General features: G+C 44.6%; 2 protein-coding genes across 2 annotated transcripts in view; both read left to right on the top strand.

Annotated features, from left to right (window-relative positions):
* Positions 1–8486: 8486 nt before the first annotated feature.
* Positions 8487–10163, top strand: LOC146614915 (nuclear factor 7, ovary-like). Its single transcript, XM_085375521.1, has one exon. The coding sequence runs from the start codon at positions 8487–8489 to the stop codon at positions 10161–10163; it is 1677 nt and encodes a 558-aa protein (XP_085231647.1).
* Positions 10164–18617: 8454 nt separating this feature from the next.
* LOC146614914 (carboxypeptidase M-like) overlaps positions 18618–22111 on the top strand; it is a 30186-nt gene continuing 26692 nt past the window's right edge. Inside the window, exon 1 of the mRNA XM_085376502.1 lies at positions 18618–18783. Within this exon, the coding sequence (XP_085232628.1) occupies positions 18618–18783 (166 nt within the window). The remainder of the gene's footprint in view (positions 18784–22111) is intronic.

Raw genomic sequence — 22111 nt, 5'->3', positions numbered from 1 at the left:
AAATAGACTGTGATTTTACATTTCAAATGTAAATTAACGTAAAATCACTGTAATAAAACAAAATATTCTTGTTTTTTAAATGTATTTGTCTGTACATATGCATATTTAGATTGTTAAAATACATTCACAAATGCATCATAATTCCACAAATATTTGTCTGTCATTTGAAAGATTGAACTGTCAAATTCAAATGTAATGCTATGGAAAACTATATAAAATGATTGGTATAAACTTTTTTTACATCAAATAATTATTATTATTATTAGGGCGATAGTGGCTCAAGAGTTGGCAGTTCGACTTGTAATCAGAAGGTTGCTGGTTCGAACCCTGGCTCAGACACTCTCGGTTGTTGTGTCCTTGGGCAAGACACTTCACCTAGCGCCTACTGGTGATGGCCAGAGGGGAATTATAAAGTGGAATTGTAAAGCACTTTGAGGGTCTCATAAAGCGCTATATGGATGCAATCCATTATTATTTAAAACCAACTGTTAACTGTATATTTCTGTAAATTGAAGTATTATTATTCATATTGACGCATTCATTGACCTTGTTTATAGGTAATTTCATTGTTTAATCATGTTAAGTTCTCCTCTGTCTGCCTCTCTGTGCTTCTCCAACAACAAACTCACAGGCAGCAGCTCCCCCCGGCCCCTCGCTCAGTTGCTTAGTGCCTGAGCTCGGATCATAATTAGGGGGAATTTACGCACAGTCGTAAATTCCCACAGTGTGCACTATGTGCTTATTGTGTGTAGTTTTTGTTTTTTTGTTTTATACAGTTGTCAGTCAGGCATCTAACTATGAAACAAATGACACTCCAAAAGACCCCGGGCTTCTGAAAAAACAACCAGGGCTTAAGCCCAGTAAGCCACCCCCCGCTCCGCCACTGGCCAAATTTGGCATGAGCCTCCGCATCCTCAGGACCTTCTACCGCTGTGCCATTGAGAGCATCCTCACTGGATGCATCACCACCTGGTACGGCAACACCACCACTTACAACCACAAAGCTCTCCAGAGAGTGGTGTGGTGTGTGGAAAGGATAATTGGAGGTGAGCTTCCCTCCCTCCATGACATCTACAGGAAGCGGTGCCTGAGGAAAGCGGGAAGGATCATCAAAGACTCCAGTCACCCCAGCCATAAACTGTTCAGAATACTTCCATCAGGAAGGAGGTTCTGCAATATCCAGTCCCGAACCAGCAGACTGAGAGTCATCTTTTTCCATCAGGCCATCAGACTGCTGAACACTTCACAGACACCTCACCTTCACTCACCAGAACATTATGCACTCCATACGGTACATAAATGCCACTTGTTTTGCACATTTCCAATTGCTGACCTCTGTATATTTTATTTTACTTTATTTAAATTTATATATATGTATACACACACACACGTGTGTAGATATATATATTTAGTATCACTAATGCGTATACACTCTTATATTTGTACATATATTTATTGTTATAATCCTCAGATTACTGATTCTTATATTTTGCTTGTTCTTATGTTATTGTATTGCATTTTGCACACCTCTGTTGCTTGTGAAGTTTGCACACAAGAATTTCACTCGCATGTGCTATACCCATGTACCTGCACGTGTGATGTGACAATAAAAGTGATTTGATTTTATGCTAATTCCAGCAGACACTGTATTACATCTGTGTGATGGCCACACATTATGAAGTTGATAACTGCCATTAGGGATGGGTATTGATAAGATTTTCACGATACTGATTCCATTTTTGATTCTGTTTAACGATTCGATTCTTTCTCGATTCTTTTTAAAAAAGGAGAACACTAAGGTCGATTAGCTTAGAACTTTGTTTTATATCCTCTCTTTGAACAAGATAGAAATTTAGGAGTAGCATGGCCTTACAAACCCAACAGTGAGATCTTAAGAGATCCAGCCTACGGCTCTTCAATAGGGTGTCACAGGGTCCCCAGGAAAAGAAATATAAATGTAAAATAATAAAATAAGTGTTCTTCTGTAGCAATAACAAAGTATAACATAAATTATTCTGTAGCAATTACACAAGAATATCCTGTAATGTCCCTGCCTACAATTAAACACATTCACTTACTGAAAATAAGGGGATTCTGCTGTGGCAAATGGGTGCAAGCCTTTGACCACAAACTTAGTCACTGCTCGGTGACATTCGTCTATCCTGGCCTGAAAGGAGACGCTACCGGTAGACTGCAGCGAGAACTGCCAGCGAGCGCCAGCCAGACTCTGTCTGTCTCTCTCATCATGGTCACCTAAATGCACAGTAATGGCAGGTTTTGTAATAAGGCAGATTGCGCTAACATAATATGCACTGTTAGTTGATTATTTACCTGCTGCATTAACGAGAGAGGACGTGCAAACGTTACCGCTGCTGCTGGGTTGAGATTCACGAGTCCAGAGTGGAATTAAAAACACAACATTCATTTAAGGTCATCGTGTGTTTTGTGAGCAAATGCTTTTGCATATTTGTAGTGTTTCCTCCCTTAAATGAAATATCTACTTTGCAAGTATTGCAAGTTGCCCTGTTGTCATCCATTCTCGTAAAGTAACCAAAGTTTTGAGCGTTTGAGCCGCTGCCGCGTTTCCTGCCAGGTAAATGACGCTCCGCAACGTGGTGATGTCATTCGGGGCAACTGGAATCGATAAGGGAATCGTTTTCAAAAATGGCAAACAATTCCAAGGAATTGAAACAGTGGGAACCGGTTCTCAACAAGAACCGGTTTTCAATACCCGTCCCTAACTGCCATGTGTTAAATCCTCCCAATTCTTTCGATCTTTGGGCTGAAGGAAGGACAATACTCGGTGTATAAATGCTCAATCAACAATTACTTTATTACATACAATTCAACACTTTTGAGCACAAACCATCTGGATGGAGAGGGTCACAGCAAATCTCAAAATGGTGGAGGGTTACTCAAACTCTTATAGCCTCTGATGGCCCCCACCTAGTCGTAAAATCCTAACATTCACATGTTTTCTAACTCCTGGCTGAGCCTGACTTATGGCCTCGGCTCCCTGTTTTACTGCTTGCAGAAAACAGGTGGGGGTGAAACTCTTGTGGAATGTGGTCCGTCTCCTCCGTTATCAGACAACAAGGCCCTCTGCACACAATATCCTCTTCTTAACTCAGCAGTATGAAATGTCATGAAACAGTGTCATTCATTCACAGTAAATCAACAGTATAGGATAATATAAACCTATCTAAGAAATCTAATGATTTTCACATTTTTCTTAATTCAGAAGTATAATGCAAACTAAAACTACATACTGATCATACTCTCCATAATAGATATGATGTGGCTTACAGCAGTATAATGATTCACTCATTTCGATTACAGGCATAGGATAACATATGATAGAATAATAATCTCACACATGCTACAACACGTTTATACAGTCAGTGTTACCGTGGTTTGATATTGCTTTCAAGCATGAATAGCCTGTTTAAAGTCAAGACAGACAATTAGTGCCTCTCAGTGTACTTTGTCCCAGCTTGCATCTTACATCCTATAGATTTACGGATGTGCTCTTACGCAAACAAGCTCAGGTGAGCAAAAGAATTTATTGGTTGCTCGCAGTCATGGGTGTGTGCACGCTTGCCTGAAAAGGTTTCAGTGTATTTCCATAACAAGGAAGAGTAACATTAAATAAATTCATTCTTCCAGCGGCACAGCAGAGGACTCTTAGACACACAGGTTAGTACAATTTCAGTTACCTTAAAATGGCAGCAGATTATGAGATGAAATAATCAATTATCATAATCAATGATTATTGTAACTGCTTCAGATATTCAGAGGCAGTTTTTGTGTTGATTTTACATAATTATAGTAAAGCTCATATATTTTTGCCTTTTATGTTTATTGCTTTTAAATTTGTCAGAAGTGTGGCACTATTTAACTGGCAGTGTGTCTATTTTAACACTAGCACACAGGAACGAGTTCTGTAATGTGTGACTGGTTAATCAGCGCACTTCTACATTTGCATGTTATTTTTATCTAACAGTAATATTCCAGTGAGATCAGGGTTCAACATCTAAGTACACTTTGGCATGCAGACAGGAGCAGGCAGTTTTTAAACCTTCCAGTGAGTAGATGATCTACTCTAACTCCTGAGCTCATTTTTTGTCAAGCCAAACATGGGTACAATCAGAGATGGGCAGTAACACTTGTAATCAGATTACCTTTATCAAGTAATGAGTAAAGTAAGGGATTACTATTGCAAAAAGTAATTAGATTACCCTTACTTTCCCGCAAGCATGCTGCATTACTGCGTTACTACACTGTGATTTGGTTTGTGAGTGTCTCATGACAATGACATAAGCAAGTGCGACGTTCATGGTAACAGACATGGGCAGAGCAACAATGGATAATATATAGAGGGCAGGAGAGAGTACGACCGTGCAGCATTTAAAGCATGGAAGTACTGACCTTAGTTTGAGTTTGATTCTGTAAAAAGTGACAAAAACATTAGCATCCGCTGCACACTGTGTGAGAAGTAAACTTCTTTTTACAGCGTAAAAAAAACCCTAATCTACAGAGCAAGTATCTAGCACGCTGCCACGGGAATGTGAAATTCACAGAGAAACCCCTGGATCTCCCCACTGACATGACCGCTGCAGCACTGGGCAAAGCTCCGGCTGTTCCACTTCTACTAAAAACATGTTGAAATATGCAGAAAATTGGTTTAAATATTAAACAATTTCTTCATGTCAGAGAGGTGTTGCATACAGGGAGTGCAGAATTATTAGGCAAGTTGTATTTTTGAGGAATAATTTTATTATTGAACAACAACCATGTTCTCTTTTTTTTTTTTTTTTTTTTCTTTTTTTTTTTGGCCTGTCCCGTTTGGCTCTTTTGCCCTCAGAATTGTTGTCTAAAGGCTAAGAAAGATGCCCAACGGATTTACTTTACCAAACTGACCATCCCAGCCTTGCCGTAATGGTCCATTTGATTCACCTTTTATTGTTTATTTTATTTTCACTTACTGAATACGGGACAGACTTGACTGGGGGAAAGAAGGGGAGAAAGAAAGAGGGAAAGAGAAACAGCTGAGAAGAGGGACGGGGGAGAAGGGCAAAAGACAAAAACCAACAGAACGGGCAGAGAAAAAAAAATGCATATATCAATCACCTGGATCACCTGCTGAGAAAGAAAAAAGAAAGCAAGCAGAAGAGAACAAGAGTAATAGAATAAACAACATCACAATGATATATGGGAATATGACAGTAAATACTAAATGTTAAACATTATTGTGCAGCACATAAGATCAACAGAACACAGTGTGCTTTGAGGTAGGAGCCAAAAAGGGTGTAGTTTGTGGGTGTGATCACCCGTGTGTACACCTGTGAGCATGGACGCGCTTGTTTTTTGTTTTTTTAAAAGGTTCCTTCATGTAATAATCTGCTAGAGGGTGTGGGGGGGCCACAGCCCCGTCCTCCAGGGCGTGAAGCAGGTGTGGAGGAGATCAAAACTCCAGACATCCAGAGGCCCCCAGAACACAAGAGACCAAGGAAGACCAACAGAGGGGCAGCCGCGCCACTGTCCCGGAAAGAGCTGAGGAGAGTCCCAGATGAGGGCTCACTCAGCAGCCGCGGAGCAGAAGCCAGGGGGAGTTGCAGTGACGCGCCCGTGAGCTCCGCCGGCAGCCAGCTGCGCCTGAGTGACCGAGCCCCAGGCCGAGAGGCCGGGGGCACCCCACCTCCGAAGTGGCCCGAGCGAGCCCCAGGCTCCAGGCCCCGATAAGCGGCCGCCAAGGAGTGAGCCGGTGTGTACCTGGACGCCCATCCCCGGACACAAAGAACCACCAACGCACCGATGTCTGAGGGGGTCCGCCACTGGCAGGGGAAGTGGTGGTAGGGGGAGATAGGCCTCCAAACCTTGGAGGGCCTGAGATGTCCCCAGAGAGGTGGCGCCTGACACCCAACCTGACATATAGACACAGACATACAGGCACACACAGATACAAACATCCATTCCCACCCTCATGCTCTCATATGCACTTACTCCACACTCAACCAACGTGGAGACAGACATAAAGAGACGTTGTACACACGATCACACTCCCCAAGCGTACTCTACAAACCGGGTCTAGGTGCCCCCGCCCCTGGAGGGGGGAACTGCACCCAGACCCAGGTGGTGTTTCCCTTTTCCCTGCGGTGGGGGGAGGCAGACCGCCCCGACTCCGCAGCAGCAGGAAGGCTCCACACTCCAGACCGCAGTCGGACGGCCAACTCCTCCTCCTAGTCCTAGCCCCCCTGCTCCAGCAGGTCGCAGAGAACGGGGGTGAGAGAAGACTCCGAACCATGTTCTCAATGAACCCAAAAAACTCATTAATATCAAAGCTGAATGTTTTTGGAAGTAGTTTTTAGTTTGTTTTTAGTTTTAGCTATTTTAGGGGGATATCTGTGTGTGCAGGTGACTATTACTGTGCATAATTATTAGGCAACTTAACAAAAAACAAATATATACCCATTTCAATTATTTATTTTTACCAGTGAAACCAATATAACATCTCCACATTCACAAATATACATTTCTGACATTCAAAAACAAAACAAAAACAAATCAGCGACCAATATAGCCACCTTTCTTTTCAAGGACACTCAAAAGCCTGCCATCCATGGATTCTGTCAGTGTTTTGATCTGTTCACCATCAACATTGCGTGCAGCAGCAACCACAGCCTCCCAGACACTGTTCAGAGAGGTGTACTGTTTTCCCTCCTTGTAAATCTCACATTTGATGATGGACCACAGGTTCTTAATGGGGTTCAGATCAGGTGAACAAGGTGGCCATGTCATTCGTTTTTCTTCTTTTATACCCTTTCTTGCCAGCCACGCTGTGGAGTACTTGGACGCGTGTGATGGAGCATTGTCCTGCATGAAAATCATGTTTTTCTTGAAGGATGCAGACTTCTTCCTGTACCACTGCTTGAAGAAGGTGTCTTCCAGAAACTGGCAGTAGGACTGGGAGTTGAGCTTGACTCCATCCTCAACCCGAAAAGGCCCCACAAGCTCATCTTTGATGATACCAGCCCAAACCAGTACTCCACCTCCACCTTGCTGGCGTCTGAGTCGGACTGGAGCTCTCTGCCCTTTACCAATCCAGCCACGGGCCCATCCATCTGGCCCATCAAGACTCACTCTCATTTCATCAGTCCATAAAACCTTAGAAAAACCAGTCTTGAGATATTTCTTGGCCCTTACCTTGGCCATGTCTCTGAGTATTGCACACCTTGTGCTTTTGGGCACTCCAGTGATGTTGCAGCTCTGAAATATGGCCAAACTGGTGGCAAGTGGCATCTTGGCAGCTGCACGCTTGACTTTTCTCAGTTCATGGGTAGTTATTTTGCGCCTTGGTTTTTCCACACGCTTCTTGCGACCCTGTTGACTATTTTGAATGAAACGCTTGATTGTTCGATGATCACGCTGCAGAAGCTTTGCAATCCCTCTGCAAGATATCTCACTATTTTTGACTTTTCTGAGCCTGTCAAGTCCTTCTTTTGACCCATTTTGCCAAAGGAAAGGACGTTGCCTAATAATTATGCACACCTGATATAGGGTGTTGATGTCATTAGACCACACCCCTTCTCATTACAGAGATGCACATCACCTAATATGCTTAATTGGTAGTAGGCTTTCGAGCCTATACAGCTTGGAGTAAGACAACATGCATGAAGAAAGAAGAAGAAGAAAGTGTGTACTTTATTGTACTTTATTGAGCCCCGTGGGGAAATTGCTCTCTGCATTTAACCCATTCACTTAGTGAAGCAGTGGGCAGCCATTGGGCGCCCGGGGAGCAGTGTGTAGGGACGGTACCTTGCTCAGGGCTACCTCAGGGTAGCTGTTAAGGGGAATCGAACCCCCGACCTTCCGATCATGGGGCAACCACTCTACCTACTGAGCTATCCCTGCTATCCCTGAGGATGATGTGGACAAAATACTCATTTGCCTAATAATTCTGCACTCCCTGTATTGTTTAATTTTTGCTTGATGCAATGTGCATAAAGTTAAAAGATTAAAACAAATAATACAAGTTTTAAAGAGACTTTATCATTTGATTACATTTTACATGATCAATTGTGCATAAAAAATGGAATTGGGCTGAAAGGTCCATTGCTTTATTACCTATTCAGGTTGTATATCATGTTTTTAATAACTAAGTAACTAATTACTTTTGAAAATAAGTAATCAGTAAAGTGACGTGATTACTATTTTGGAGAAGTAATTAGTTACTAATTACTTTTTTCATGTAACTTGACCAACAGTGGGTACAATAGCTATCTTCATGTATTAGATGCTTTTTATTGCCAATGTTTTACTTCACTTCACACAAAAAAATAATAATTTTAGGCATGCAGAAAATTTCTGAAACCTACAATTTCACACACACAGTGTTATTGAACATATTTAAAATATATGAGTTTTTTTATGTTTTTAAGAAAAGTTTTGGCTCCATTCATTCTCTCTTTTGGCTGCAGATCATCAACATGACGGCTGCCAGCTATCTTCTGACTGAAGAGCAGCTTTTGTGCTGCATCTGTCTGGACGTGTTCAGGGATCCCGTCACACTCCCATGTGGACACAACTTCTGCAAAGACTGCATCACGGAACATTTAAATTTTAATTCCCAGCGCAAGTGTCCCATGTGCAAAGAGCAGGTGGATAGGAAATATAAGCTTGGTGTGAATACTTTCATATCTGAGATGGCTGTTCAGTTTAGAAAAACTGTTGGAAAGAAAGCTGATGATAGCTCAGAACAACACAATGCCATACAAGAGAAAGGTTCTTATGATGCTCCTGCTGCACCTAAACGGACATCGCTGAAGTCCTGCCTGTTCATAATTCTTAGCTTAACCTTTCTTACACTCTTCTTTGTAGCTAATCTACATTTTCATCAAACAGTGTCCATCTTAAAATCTCACAAGCTGTTTAATTCTGTGGAGAAAGAAGAAGACAGGATGTGTGCTGAGCATGGCAAACCTTTGGACTTCTATTGCAAGAATGAACAAATGATCATATGTCAGTCATGTGTGGACGCAGATCACAGATTTCACCGGGTAGTTCCCCTGAAAGAGGAATATGAAGAAAAAAAAACACAACTTGGGATAACAGAGGCTAAAATTCTCCACATGATCCAAGAGAGACAAAGAAAAGTCCACGAGCTCAAACAATCTTTAAAGCTCAGCACAGAAGCTGCAGACAGAGAGACAGCAAATGGTGTTCGGGTCTTCTCGGCTCTGATTAAGTCTCTGGAAAGAGCTCAGGCAGAGCTAATCGAGATGACTGAAGAGAACCAGAGAAGGACAGAGAAACAGACCAAAGTTTATATCACAGAGCTGGAGCAGGAGGCCTTTGAGCTGACAAGGAGACGTGATGAGATGGAGGAACTCTCACGCTCTAAAGACCGTCTTCGTTTCCTCCAGAGCTTCCCGTCCCTGAATGCTGCTCCACCCACCAAAGACTGGACAGATGTCAGCATCTGTCCAGCAATATACGAGGGAATCACAAGGACAGCTTTGGTGAAAGCTGTGGATGAGCTGACAGAGACCATCAAAAATGAGGTGAAGATGATACGGGACGCTCAGTTCAACAACATTCGGCAGAATGCGGTGGATGTTACTTTGGATCCCAATACGGCACATCCTGCTCTCATCCTGTCCAATGATGGGAAGCAAGTTCATTGTGATTATGAATGGAAGGAACTGCCAGACAGCTCAAAAAGATTTGAACCTGCAATTTCTGTTTTAGGGACACGAGGCTTCTCCTGTGGAAGACTTTACTATGACGTCCAGGTTAAAGGAAAGACTGGGTGGACGTTAGGAGTGGCCAAAGGGTCGGTCAATAGGAAGGGAGAAATTAAACTTAACCCAGAGAACGGCTACTGGGCTATATGTCTGAGGGACAGAAATGAGTACTTTGCACTTGCTGCCGATCCTGTCCCTCTCTCTGTGAATGATCACCCAGAGAAGGTGAGAGTTTTTGTGGATTATGAGGAGGGTTTGGTTTCCTTTTATGATGTAAATGCTGCAGTTCTTCTTCACTCATATACTGGCCAAACCTTCACAGAGAAACTTTATCCATTTTTCAGTCCTGGTAGTAGTGACAGTGGCACAAACACTGCCCCCCTAATCATCACTCCTGTCAAACAGCAAAGATCGGACTAATTTTTTATTTTTTTTAACTATTTGGTTGTTTGGATGTAATTTTGTTTTAGTTGGTGGTTCTTGAGGGTATACTCTTGGTTTTAGGTTTAAAGGAGGCTCACTAACATCAATGTTTCACTTAGAAAAGCTGACATTTAGAAAGAAATTATTTCAAAGGAATTTTTTATTCAGGTAAATGTATTTATTTTCGGTTTATTTTAGAAAGGAGTATAGGAGTAGGAGTATTTTGGAAGAAATTAAAACTGTATAATTAAACTTTAATGAGCATCTTAACGCCCCCTGTTTACATTGAAATTAAACTTTATTATTATGGATTTGTGCTATATTGTAAATATCATACCATAAAATAACATGTACACGAAATACACTAAAATTTCTTATTATTTAATATTGCTTAATTTTGTAGCTGGTCAGGGCTGTTTGGGATTTTGACAGCTATGTTCTGTTGTTCCAGGTTTGCAGCATTATGTTGTCATGGTTACAGGTGACGCTCTTTTTTTGTTGTTATGCTAGAGCTGCGCCAAGTGGTTGTGTTAGTGTTAGTCTGTTGAATGCTAAACGGCTGTGCTCCCTGGCTAACACTGCGGGATGCCAGACTGGACATTACCTCTGTCTCCTCCTTGTCTGAGCTCGCCACATTGGTGTCAGAAGTGGGATAGTTCACCCTCGCCAGAATGGAGAGAGATATTCAGAGGCTGGAGCAAGCCGTCGAGGAGCAGCGGCCCGCTGCAACAAACGCTAGGACAATGCTTCGTGGGCTGCCTCTGGCGACCAATAGGCCAAGCCCCCGACAGCAAGCAGTGATGCCTACAACGCCAGCTAAGGTACCGAAATACAATGGGCTAACTCCGCTAGAGCCCTACCTCTCACAAGTATGGCTAGCTGCGAGGCATAGTGGCTGGAGCGATGAAGAGGCTGCTACACACCTAGCGCTAGCGTTGGAAGGAGATGCACTGCAGGTACTCCTTGACCTAGCCCAGCAGATCAGCATGAGCTCCAGGCCCTCACCATGGCACTCGAGAGGTGATTTGGGCAGCGGCACTCCACTGATCAGAGCAGGGAGCAGCTGACCAACTGGAGCCGCTGGACAGGGGAGAGCCTGGGCACCTTTGCAGCTGATGTGTTGCTATATGCTCGTCGTGGCTACCCGGAGTTCCCAGCAGCAGCTTAGCCTGCATGCTTTTCTGCGAGGACTCTTTCCAGAGCGACTGCGCCAACACGTCCGCCTGGCCATGCCTCGAACTCTCTGTGAGGCGCTCCTTGAGGCTGAAAGGGCTGAGCTGGTGCTCGCCTCGTGACCTAACCAGCAGGTGACCCCCCCAAACTACCCCCCAAATCAGAGCCACAGACTGCGGCAGGGAGGGATAGGCTGCGGAGATATTCCAGCTGCAGCCCTCGGTGCCCCAGAGGCATCCCCGTTGATCGACCGGCCGCTGCTACCGGTGCGATGAGCCTGGCCACCTGGCGCGTGACTGCCTGGCGCCCACCCCGAAGACCAAAACTACGTGGCCTCAGGGAAACGAGAGGGGGAGCGGTGTAGCGAGGGGACCACTGCTCCAGCTTCCTGCCCCCCTCCAAGAACGATGCACGGTGGTGGGCCTAGTTGGCCACATCAAGGGACTCTACCTGAGCTGCTGTGTTGAGGATCAGCCCTGCCGGGCCCTGGTGGATGCGGGGTCTACCATTTCCCTAATACGACCTGGGGTGCTCCCTGGGACGTCCGGGCCGCTTGTGATGGGTTGGTCACCCACTGACACCCAGCTGATGACAGTGACGGGGGAGAGGACTGACATGCAGGGGAAGAAACGTTGCGGATCCGAGTGAAGGATGTGGAGGTGGTGCATGACTTCTGGCTTGCTGACATCCAAGACCAGTGCATCATCGGCCTTGATCTGCTGACCTGCTGGGGGGCCTGCATTGACACCGCGAAGCTGGCGATCACTCTTGGTACAGAGACTCTGGCCCTCCAGTGCAGTCAAAAGCAGGGAACAGAGGGAACCAGAGACAGACAAGCCGGGCTTCAGGCAGCTGCCACTCAACAGACTTCGGACGCCGGTGGCTCTGGACCATCTCTACTCACCTCAGCCCCAGTCTCTAGGCCCGACAAACCTCCTTCGACCAAGACAACCCAAGCTGTTGATGACCTGTGGCCGCGCCAGCGGTTGAGGTGCCTCCTGGACAAGAATGTGGACATCATTGCCGCTAGTGACAGAGACTTCAGGCAGATGCGGCTGGTTCAGCACACCATCGACACCGGCTCTGCTCAACCCATCTGTCTGCGCCCACACCAACTGCCCTTCTTGAAATGACTGGGGGAGTGGGCCCAGGAGGCACTGGGCATGGCTACTGATCGGGCCACAACAAGCGGAGAGGGATGGCTCTCGTTGACCATGCAGCAGCTGAAGCGGGAGCAGGAGGCTGATGCGAGGTTGGTTTAAGTGGGGGCCTGGCTGGAGGCGGCACGACGCCCAGGCTAGACATGGGTATCAGGACAGGGGCCCAAAGTGAAGGCCTACTACTCCCAGTACAATAATCTGGAGACCCACGACGGCCTCCTATACCGGAGATGGTGGGCAGCCGGTCAGGGCAAGGGTCTCCTGCAGCTGTTGGTGCCTCGGTCGCTGCGGTCACAGATGTTCGAGCTTGTCCACGGCTTAGGGGGCCCGGCCACTATGGGAATGCCAAAACTCTCCGTCATCTCAGGGGATGGTTCTACTGGCCTTCATGTGCACTGCTGTGACACCTGCACGGCACGAAAGGGCCCCACTTAATGCTCCACTGCCCCCCTGCAGCAGCACCGGGTGGGGTGCTGCTGCTCCCTAACAAAGTGTGTGTATTTATGTGTCAAATACTTGCCATTAATAACCCATGCACAACAAAAATATTAATGACTAAACTTAATATCCACAGAAAATAAACATTTACATCTCTGTAATAATGATAGTGCTCATTATATAATAAGATTTAGGCTTGCGGTGCAATGCAGTCAGTCAAAAAGATGCAAATTAGCAAAAATCTATGATGGATTTAGTTTTTCCAATTAGAACACGCCAGAAATGATCTGCAATAGACTTAATCGAGAGAGTGAGCATCACAACTTCTCCCCAACAAAAGCTGCTCACAGAAATGTAAGCTTTATGACAGAACTAAAGTACCAACATGCATCCATCGAGTGTGAGTACATGTGTGTGAATGACCGATAGAAAAAAGTGCTTGGGAGAATAAGGCAAGTTGAGTACAGCACTTTGAGCTATAACGTGTATGTTAAACATATATATTAAAACAGATGTGTGTATTTCACATGTTGCTTTGCTCTGAGTTCATAGTTGCATGTCTTTGAGTGTTTTAAAAGAGACAGCGATCTTCTTCCAGCCACTGTCAGTTCATACCTCTGATCACAATCCGATCTTTTTTTTTTTTTCCTTTTAGCTGAAGAAAAACAAAATGTATTTTTTCTTCACATCTGACTGGAAGCTCAAGGAACAAACTGAATGGGCTGCTCGTGTCTGAACACTACTTAGATGCTCCTAATAATTAATGTACCGTACAGCATCCCCTCACTACTTTATGTTTTGCCTCCAAGTAGCCAGACTTTCTTGTAATTTTGTAAAGTGTCCTTGAGCAATAGTTCTTCACTCTTCCTGAAGGAGTGGGAAGGAAAAGTTGTCCATTGGACTCTGGCTGCTTTTTGCACTCGTTTTCAGTCCAGTTCTTGTATCTGTCCATTCTTAGAAGAATGTTTATGAATCATTCAAGTATAAAAAAAAAACTCCTAGGTTTTTCCATTATCCACTTCATTACTAGCAACCTCTCACAAAAACATATGTTCTTTAGATGGATCTATGAAAAATAGCAACGATTTTTCAGCCATAAATTTTTATTTTTGCACCAACAACTGAGCATGGTTTGCAGCGTGTCCTTAAAAAATTGACGGATAAAGTCTCAGCCCTAAAACAATCCCCCTCAAATCTACAGCAGATGATCAGTATATGAAAGTCATGTCCTTTAAAAACAGGAAGAAATCCAGCAAAGACCTGAACCCAAGAGATGCATCTGGACTTTCCATTGATCCAGCTACTGTTCACTGAAGCCTCAACAGATATGGTCTCCCTGGAAGGGTAAGAAGCCATTCTTGAGGAAGGTAAACAGAGAGAAGAGGCTAAGCTATGAAAATTGCACAAGAACTGGACTTCAGTGAATCAGATAGGATGCAGTGCTGTTTGGAATTGGAATTATGAACAAAGAAAAGTACCATCAGATTCTGATCCACCATGCAATATCAAATGGAAACCACCTGATTGGCAACAGCTTCATTTTTCAGCGTAACCTTGGCTGGATTGAAACAACACACAATGGAACACTGTAAGTTATGGATTGGCCTCTCTCAGACCTCAGGATTGTTGAAGAAGTGTGGGATCATCCTAACAGAGGAGAGACCTAAAGGCAGAAACATCCACAGAAGAGTTTTAAATGTCCTTCAAGAAGCCTGGAGAACAATGCCTGAAGATACTTAAAGAAGTTAAAGAAAGTTGCCTCAGAGAGTTCAGACTGCTTAAGAATAAAGGTGAAAGGCAGTCATATCAAAATATACCAAATATCGACTTTTAAGCTCGTTTGAATTGTACAAAGTCAGTTTTTTCCTTATATGTAATGTTTGGGGAATAATTACTTAATGTGTGTGTTTGTTTGTTTTTCCTTTTATGTGAATTCATTTTATATGAGTTAAATTTATGTGAAAGCTTTTCCCTTGATCTTTATCTCTTGATCCTAAAGTAGACCACGAGCCCTGAGATACATACAAAGAGATTGAGGGTGGACACCAGTCATCACTGATGACTAGTGAAAAATATTAGATTTTTTTTTCTACTAAGTTTTAATTGATTCTATGTTTTAAGTCTATAATTTCTCGGTTCTTTTTGAGCTATAATGGAAACAGTTGAACTATAGTTTAGAACTTTAACCAGCAGATGGCGCCAAATTACCACAAAGCAATCTAGCATAACTTCAGGCTCCTGTCTGATTTTATTATGAAGCCTCTTCCTACCATCACACAGTTATTTCCATTTTTACTGTTGACAGGAATAAAAAATCACTGTGTGACACCACATTAGAGATACTGGAACATCAAAGACATGAATATCAGAGAGTTCAGATTCACATTAATAAAATTCAGTTCAATTTTATTTATAAAGTGCCAAATCACAACCACAGTCACCTCAAGGCACTTTATAATGTAAGGCAGACACTACAATAATACATAGAGAGAGAAACCCAACAATTATATGACCCCCTATTGGTGACAGTGGGAAGGGAAACCTCCCTTTTAACAGGAAGAAACCACCAGCGGAACCAGGCTCAGGAAGGGGCGGCCATCTGCGGCAGCTGGTTTGGTGCGAGTGGATGACGACAGGACAAAGACATGCTCTGCTCCATCGTGCAGAGAAGGACCTACTCATGAACATGATCAGGGTGCATTAGTGTTAAAGGAATTATCAGCTGCCACATCAGGAAAGTCACCATCAGTGCTGAATGGTTAATAGGGTTTAGAGGAACGCACGTTCCCATCCAGATGAGGTCTTTTTCAGAGAATGCCTTGCATATTTCTGCAGGACAATGCTGAACCACATACTGCATCTATTATAGCTCTATGGCTTTAATGAGAGTTGAAGTGCTGAACTTTTTTTTGCAAGACTCACAAAACACAAGACTAGGGATGGATCAATCCAATATACAGTATCTCACAAAACTTGCGACATGGTGTAACTCAGGTAGTGACCTTAGCACGTCGGAGCCGCACGTGAAAGGCGGCTGTTGTGTACGAGACCTGTTGGCGATCTGGAGTTCACACTGAAAGCATCTGGAGCCTCGCTACATGCGGCCAAACCAGGAGTTGTGCCAAGGTGGGCATCCCAAACAAAATTTGTTCCCCCTGCATAGCAAGCATTAGTTGGGCACAGAATGCGGATCCAGTTTAATTTACTCCACCTCCATTACAGACAATTGGACGTGGAAGCAGAGATGTTTTAGTTTTGTGAGAAAGTGAAAAATGATTGTCGTTACCTTACCATTTGAGGGTTACAACAGAAAATTATTTATTGTGGTATCGGACAGTATTATGAAACCGTTTCGTGGTTTGAAAAGAAAAAAAAATTACGCAAAACCAAGGAATACCAATCATGCACAAAAACACATGGACACTGGGTCACCAGACCCAGAACCAACTGGCCTGTCTGCAGTCCAAACCTTTCACCAACTCTTGAGAAGCGTGCATGAGTTGCTGAATGCCTCCCAAAATTTCCACAGCAAAAAATTTTTATGAACATTTAGAACTACAATCTCAGCAGCAATACCAACACCTTTCTCAAGACCCCTTATAAGAAGAGCATGCCCCTATACAACCTCTTTGAAGTCCCTACAATCTCCTCAACATCTTTACAACCCCTTCAACAACTCAATTTGTTTAAGACTCCTACAGCTATTTTAAGGACCCTTTTAACTCTTCCAAGACTCATTCAGCCTCCTCAGCAAAAAGAACAAAGACTCAGAGAAAACATTAATGGGCCTTTACAGCATCATCTCCCACCTAAAATTTCAACCAGATCAAAATACAACTTTTTCTACCTTAAATCACCATCACATTTTCTTAAAATAATAAATTCTTCTTCTTTCTGCTGCTTTCTTTAGGGGTCATCTGCCTCCATCTCACCCTACTGGTAACATACCATTATTGTAGGGTCTTTGCCTTACAATATAAAGCTACTACTGTCACTCCTCAATCTGTCCTCTTCTCTTTCTTATTAGTCTTCTTCCATCTTCTCAGCACAGTCTCTTCACTCCTTACATTTTCTTCTCCATCCTTAATCACTCCAACCTGCTGCACATCCTTTCCAGCTCACTCTGCTGAGCCAATAGATACAATTCCTTTTCTCCTTCTTCAGTGTCCATCCTAACACACAGCTCACTAGAAGCCTTTTTCTTTGCCTGCTCTCTCTTTGCTGGACGCCTACTTCCTCTGTCATTTCCTCTTCATTTGAATGCATTTGGATATGTTTTGCTTCCGTCGCTGTCAACCACACTTTCAGATCTACTCATGTGAGCCTCTTTGAGCAGATTGCATGAATCATCGCTCTGTTTCATTCACAAACCTGCCGACAACCTGCGCCTGCGCCCAACACACATACACGCACACTTCTCCAAGCTCCGCCCCTCCCGCGGAGTGAGACGAAGACCCGATGGTGAATGAGTAACACTCATTGAGAGGAGCGACAGACAGCGGCTATCTGTTCGTCTTTCTGCCGGTGTTGTTCGGAGCCGCGGGGACAGGTAAGACCGTCTCTGCTCACCTGACAGTCACAGACTTGACCTCAAACGCGTTCCCGCTCTGTGTTACTTCTCCTTTAAACAGCACTTTCACGATGGTGATGTTTACAACTAACAGTACCTTCAGAATTTGACTAGAATGTATTTTTAAATATATTAATATTTTAAATTGTTTATTTCTTACTTGTTTTGTTGCTATTATTTTCACAAAAATATTTTTTTAATATTTGTTTCTCCTATGTTTATTAGATTAATAAGGACATTTATAAAATGTATAAATTGCAGTTTAACTTCACTGATCATCCTTCGCTAATCATCCGATAATATGTATTATTATTATTGTTGTTATTATTAATAATAATAATAATAATAATAATAATAATAACAATTATTATTGTTGCTCCCTGATATTGTCTTATTAAGTGTTTTATTTGGTAGGTTTCAGTGTTTTGTTGCATTTAAACTCAAACTTAATTCAACCAAAAATCTTTAAATGGCACAACTTAGTCAACAAGAAATATACAGAGTCATCTAATGTAATCCTACAAACTGTCTCCTCACTGGATTAATGCTCTACTGAGATAAAACATTACCAGTGTTTTATATGACTGGTTTAACTAGATGAAGACTTACCTGCTTCTTTCTCTTGAGATTGAGAATTAATACTGAACAGTGATGTGATGCTAACAAAATCCCTTAAAATTCAGGATGTCGGAGTCCTTTATTTTCAAGTCGGAGTCCTTTATTTTCAAGCAAAGCCTTTATAAGTGGGAGGTATGGCTCTCGAGGAACAGGAGGATTATGCAGCAGCAAAGCTGTTTTTTCTTCTGGAAGTACAACATCCAGTCAAACCGTATTATGATTATATACATGCATTTTTATGTGGAGGTAACCACTGAAATTACAGTTAATTTACAGAAAGCTTAAACTTAACTGCCCAAATAATTGCCCAGAGACATTTAAAGGTGGTGAGACTTGTTTCAAGAAGGACTCTGTGCATGAACATCATTGATTATCTGTTTATGTAGAGTTATAAAAACTTATAAAAATGAGTAGAATGTCAGTGAAGATGTTTAAATTATTTCATTTACTTTAAAAATATTTTTGTTTCCCTCCACAGGTCTTACTGCAGTGATGTTATCACTCCTCTTCCTCCTCCCTCCCTTCTTCCTCTTCACACCCGCCTGGACATTGGAGTTTCGGTATCACAACAATCATGAGATTGAGCAGTACCTCAAGCAGGTCAGCACCTCGAATCCTGACATCACACACCTGTACAGCATCGGCCAGTCTTCAAAAGGTAACCCTGCTCCTGCTGCTTCCTGTCCCACCTGTAATTCTGAGACTTAGTTGGGAGTTGAAATGACAAAAGGTGTGAAATGACAATTTGTGATGATCACAATAACAAGATTTCCTGGGCGGATGTGTTCCTCGTGAAGACTTCCCACACAGCCATGTGTTTAGCTTTTTTTTATTAAAGTCTTTTTGTTTTGATAGCCATTATCAGATACGGTGAAAAAAGAATAAAGGAGGTTATTGTTCCTGCGCCAATGTCTTGGGGCTTTTTTGAGATCAGGAGCTCTTATTTAAGGGATATCCACCCAGCAGCAGCTCAGTGAAAGAATCTAAAAAGGTAATTTTGCCAAATGTGTAAACAGTGTTGAGGTTTGAGGCTGAGGCAGCTGCTGCTATAAGCCGGTGCTGCAGAAATGAAAATGAACCGAATCTGGTTAAAAAGTGAACCGTTTCAGCTTTCTCAGCTCGACTGACAGACCGGGATATTTTATTTCTGCTGCAATAATCTTTTTTGTTCTCTTCATGATTCAGTTTGTCAAGATCAAGAAATGTTTCTAACTTTCTCTATATTTCATTGCATTTGATATACAAAACTGCATACATTAATGTCTTGCATTAATGACTTGCACAACCACACATGGAGTCCTTTTGCACTACTTCCAAACACTTCGCACCTGTCCTCTCCTGTGTGCCTTTTACGGAGCCCCACAAGGGACAATTGGAGAAAAAAAATGAAGATGAAGTTTTGCAAGATCCCGCAAAACTTTTACTCAGGAGCAAGATCCCGGCCGCATCCTTCGAAGGACACGGCCCACGTAGACCGCGAAGGCCTGGTCCTCCGAAGACTGACAAGGCTGGAAGTGCGAGGCTGTGAAATGGGACGGTCTAGCCTTCAGATTTGCGCCACCACCTGTGTCAGTTATCTGCTCCTTGCTATCTAAAATATAACGGGACACTGGAGTAAATTCGCTACCATCTCACACTTCTGTTTAATCAGTTTTCTGTTTGACGTTTATTTAGCTGTGTGAAAACTATAACTTTAATCTCAGCCAAACTGTTTTACTGAGGAACAAATAAAAAACTGAAAAAAGCCGAACAATAACATTTTTAAGTTGCCTAAGTGACTTATATATCATAATCTGAGTAGCGAAAGGTTGCAGGGGTTTTGAAAATGGTGTGCTTGTCAGGGTTCCTGGGTCGTTGACCCAGTGATTTCAGTTTGTTCATGTTCAGTTTGGTTTGCCACATTAATGTTCTCACTTCCTGTCTTTTCCCGTGTCAGCTTGTCTCCCGTGTCATTAGTCAGATTATGTTCAGCCCTATACTCACCTGTTTCCAATCATTGTCATCATTCAACCTGTGTATTTAAGTTCCTCGGTTTCACCAGTTCTCTGTCGTGTCATTGATGTTAATGATGTATGTCTGATGTCAATGTCGTCTGTATGTCCAGTCAGTCAGTCAGTCCTTTGTTCGTTCAGTCAGCCAGCCGTTTCCTCCCTCTGTACTGTTTGCTCACTCCTTCGGCAATAAACATCCACCTTCACCTACCTGCCTGTGAGTCCAGCGTTTGGGTCCTCCTTCTCTCATCCACGACACTGCCCTTGACAGAATGACACGACCCCGCGTTGTGGACCCAGCGGACCCTGAACTTTTCGAGCGGCAGGAGGCAGCGCTCCTTCGCTGGACGGAGGGGCTTCGGGGAAAACAGCGGCTCTTCGCGGAGAGAGAGCACGTCTTCGAGGGGACTCGCCTGGCTCTGGGCGGGCCTCGGAGACGCCACGTTCCCCCACCTGCTGCCTCAGCTGCACCGGAGCATTCGCCGCGGAGAGTGGGCGTCACAGCCCAAGCTTCGGCCGCTCGCTCTCCCGCCGCTTCGCTCCTCGCTCGCCCGCCAGCCTATTCACTCTCCAGCCTTTCCGCCTCGCCACGGCACAGCGGCTACACCTCCCATCTCGGCTCAGCGGAGGCTACCGCGCCAGAGGCTCAGCCGTTTACCCGGCCCGCTTCCTCTTCCCGGGGAAAGCGGCGCACACGCCGCCATAAAACGGACTCTGTTCAGCAACTCCCGGTGGTGAGTTCCAGTGACTGTTTTCCACACCCCTCATCTGATTATCCACTTAAAACACACAACAGACTCTTTTCTGATTCATGGGGAGTTTCCCTCCTTGAGGATGATGTGGACTGGGAAGATCTTTTCTGCTCTGGCTCCCCAAAGACTGTTCAGTCAAAAACTGTAAATAGTGGTGGCAGAATGACCAGAATACAACCCGATAGACCTGTCAGTGTCACTCACCCAGTCGTTATTTCCACTCCTATCAGTCAGCCTACACCCACTCCAGTGCCAGCTCCCAGGAGGAGGGCAGCTGCGACCCAGTCTACCTCCACACCCGCTCCTGTTTCTCGGGTGGGGGTGACTGGTGTCCAGCCACCTTCTGTGCCTGTCCCAGCGCCCAGGCTGAGGGCAGCCAGAACCCAGCCTGACCTCCCTGGAGGCTTGGAAGAGCTAACCGGTCCACCTACTACTTCACCCTTTCATCCACCTCCTGATCCAGCTTTTCACGCCCTCGCAGTATCACTGGTTAGACTAGCTGAACTGTCCCCTGCCCAGGCACCAGCCTTACGAGCCCAAGCCGTAATTTTATCTCCGTCACTAGCTCACTCTTTAGCTCAGCCATTAGCCTCACCGGCCTCTGTTTATCCGTCAGTCTCCTTAGTCCAATCAGTTCCCTCACCTGCTGTCCAGTCTCCACCTGTCCTCCAGTCACCTGTAGCTCAGTCTCCACCTGTCCTCCAGTCACCTGTAGCTCAGTCTCCACCTGTCCTCCAGTCACCTGTAGCTCAGTCTCCACCTGTCCTCCAGTCACCTGTAGTCCAGTCTCCACCTGTCCTCCACTCTTCTGTAGTCCAGTCTGCCGCCCAGTGCCCTGTAGTCCAGTCGCCTCCTGTTTCCCAGTCACCTGTCCACCATCCCGTCCAGTTCCCGGACCTGCAGCCACAGCACCCAGAGCCAGCTGTGAGCCTTCCTGCTCCTCAGCCAGGGGTTTCCGCACCCGCTGGCCCGGCCGCTCCTCAGCCAGGGGTTTCCGCACCCGCTGGCCCGGCCGCTCCTCAGCCAGGGGTTTCCGCGCCCGCTGGCCCGGCCGCTCCTCAGCCAGGGGTTTCCGCGCCCGCTGGCCCGGCCGCTCCTCAGCCAGGGGCCTCCGCGCCTACTGGCCCTGCCTGTCTCCGGCCAGAGGCCTCCGCGCCTGCATCGCCCGGTCAGGCCTCTGCCTCAGCTGCACCCACGCCCGGTCAGGCCTCTGCCTCAGCTGCACCCACGCCCGGCCCGGCCT

Source organism: Diplotaxodon limnothrissa, linkage group LG17, assembly GCF_057381915.1.
Source record: "Diplotaxodon limnothrissa isolate DT_005_m linkage group LG17, D_limnothrissa_male_GT1.1, whole genome shotgun sequence".
NCBI lineage: Eukaryota > Metazoa > Chordata > Actinopteri > Cichliformes > Cichlidae > Diplotaxodon > Diplotaxodon limnothrissa.
Note: the sequence above shows the minus strand (reverse complement) of the source record. Positions and strands in the feature narration are given on the sequence as shown.

Excerpts from the sequence above, each read along its gene's own strand:
- LOC146614915 (XM_085375521.1), top strand. The coding sequence starts at position 8,487 with ATGACGGCTGCCAGCTATCTTCTGACTGAAGAGCAGCTTTTGTGCTGC.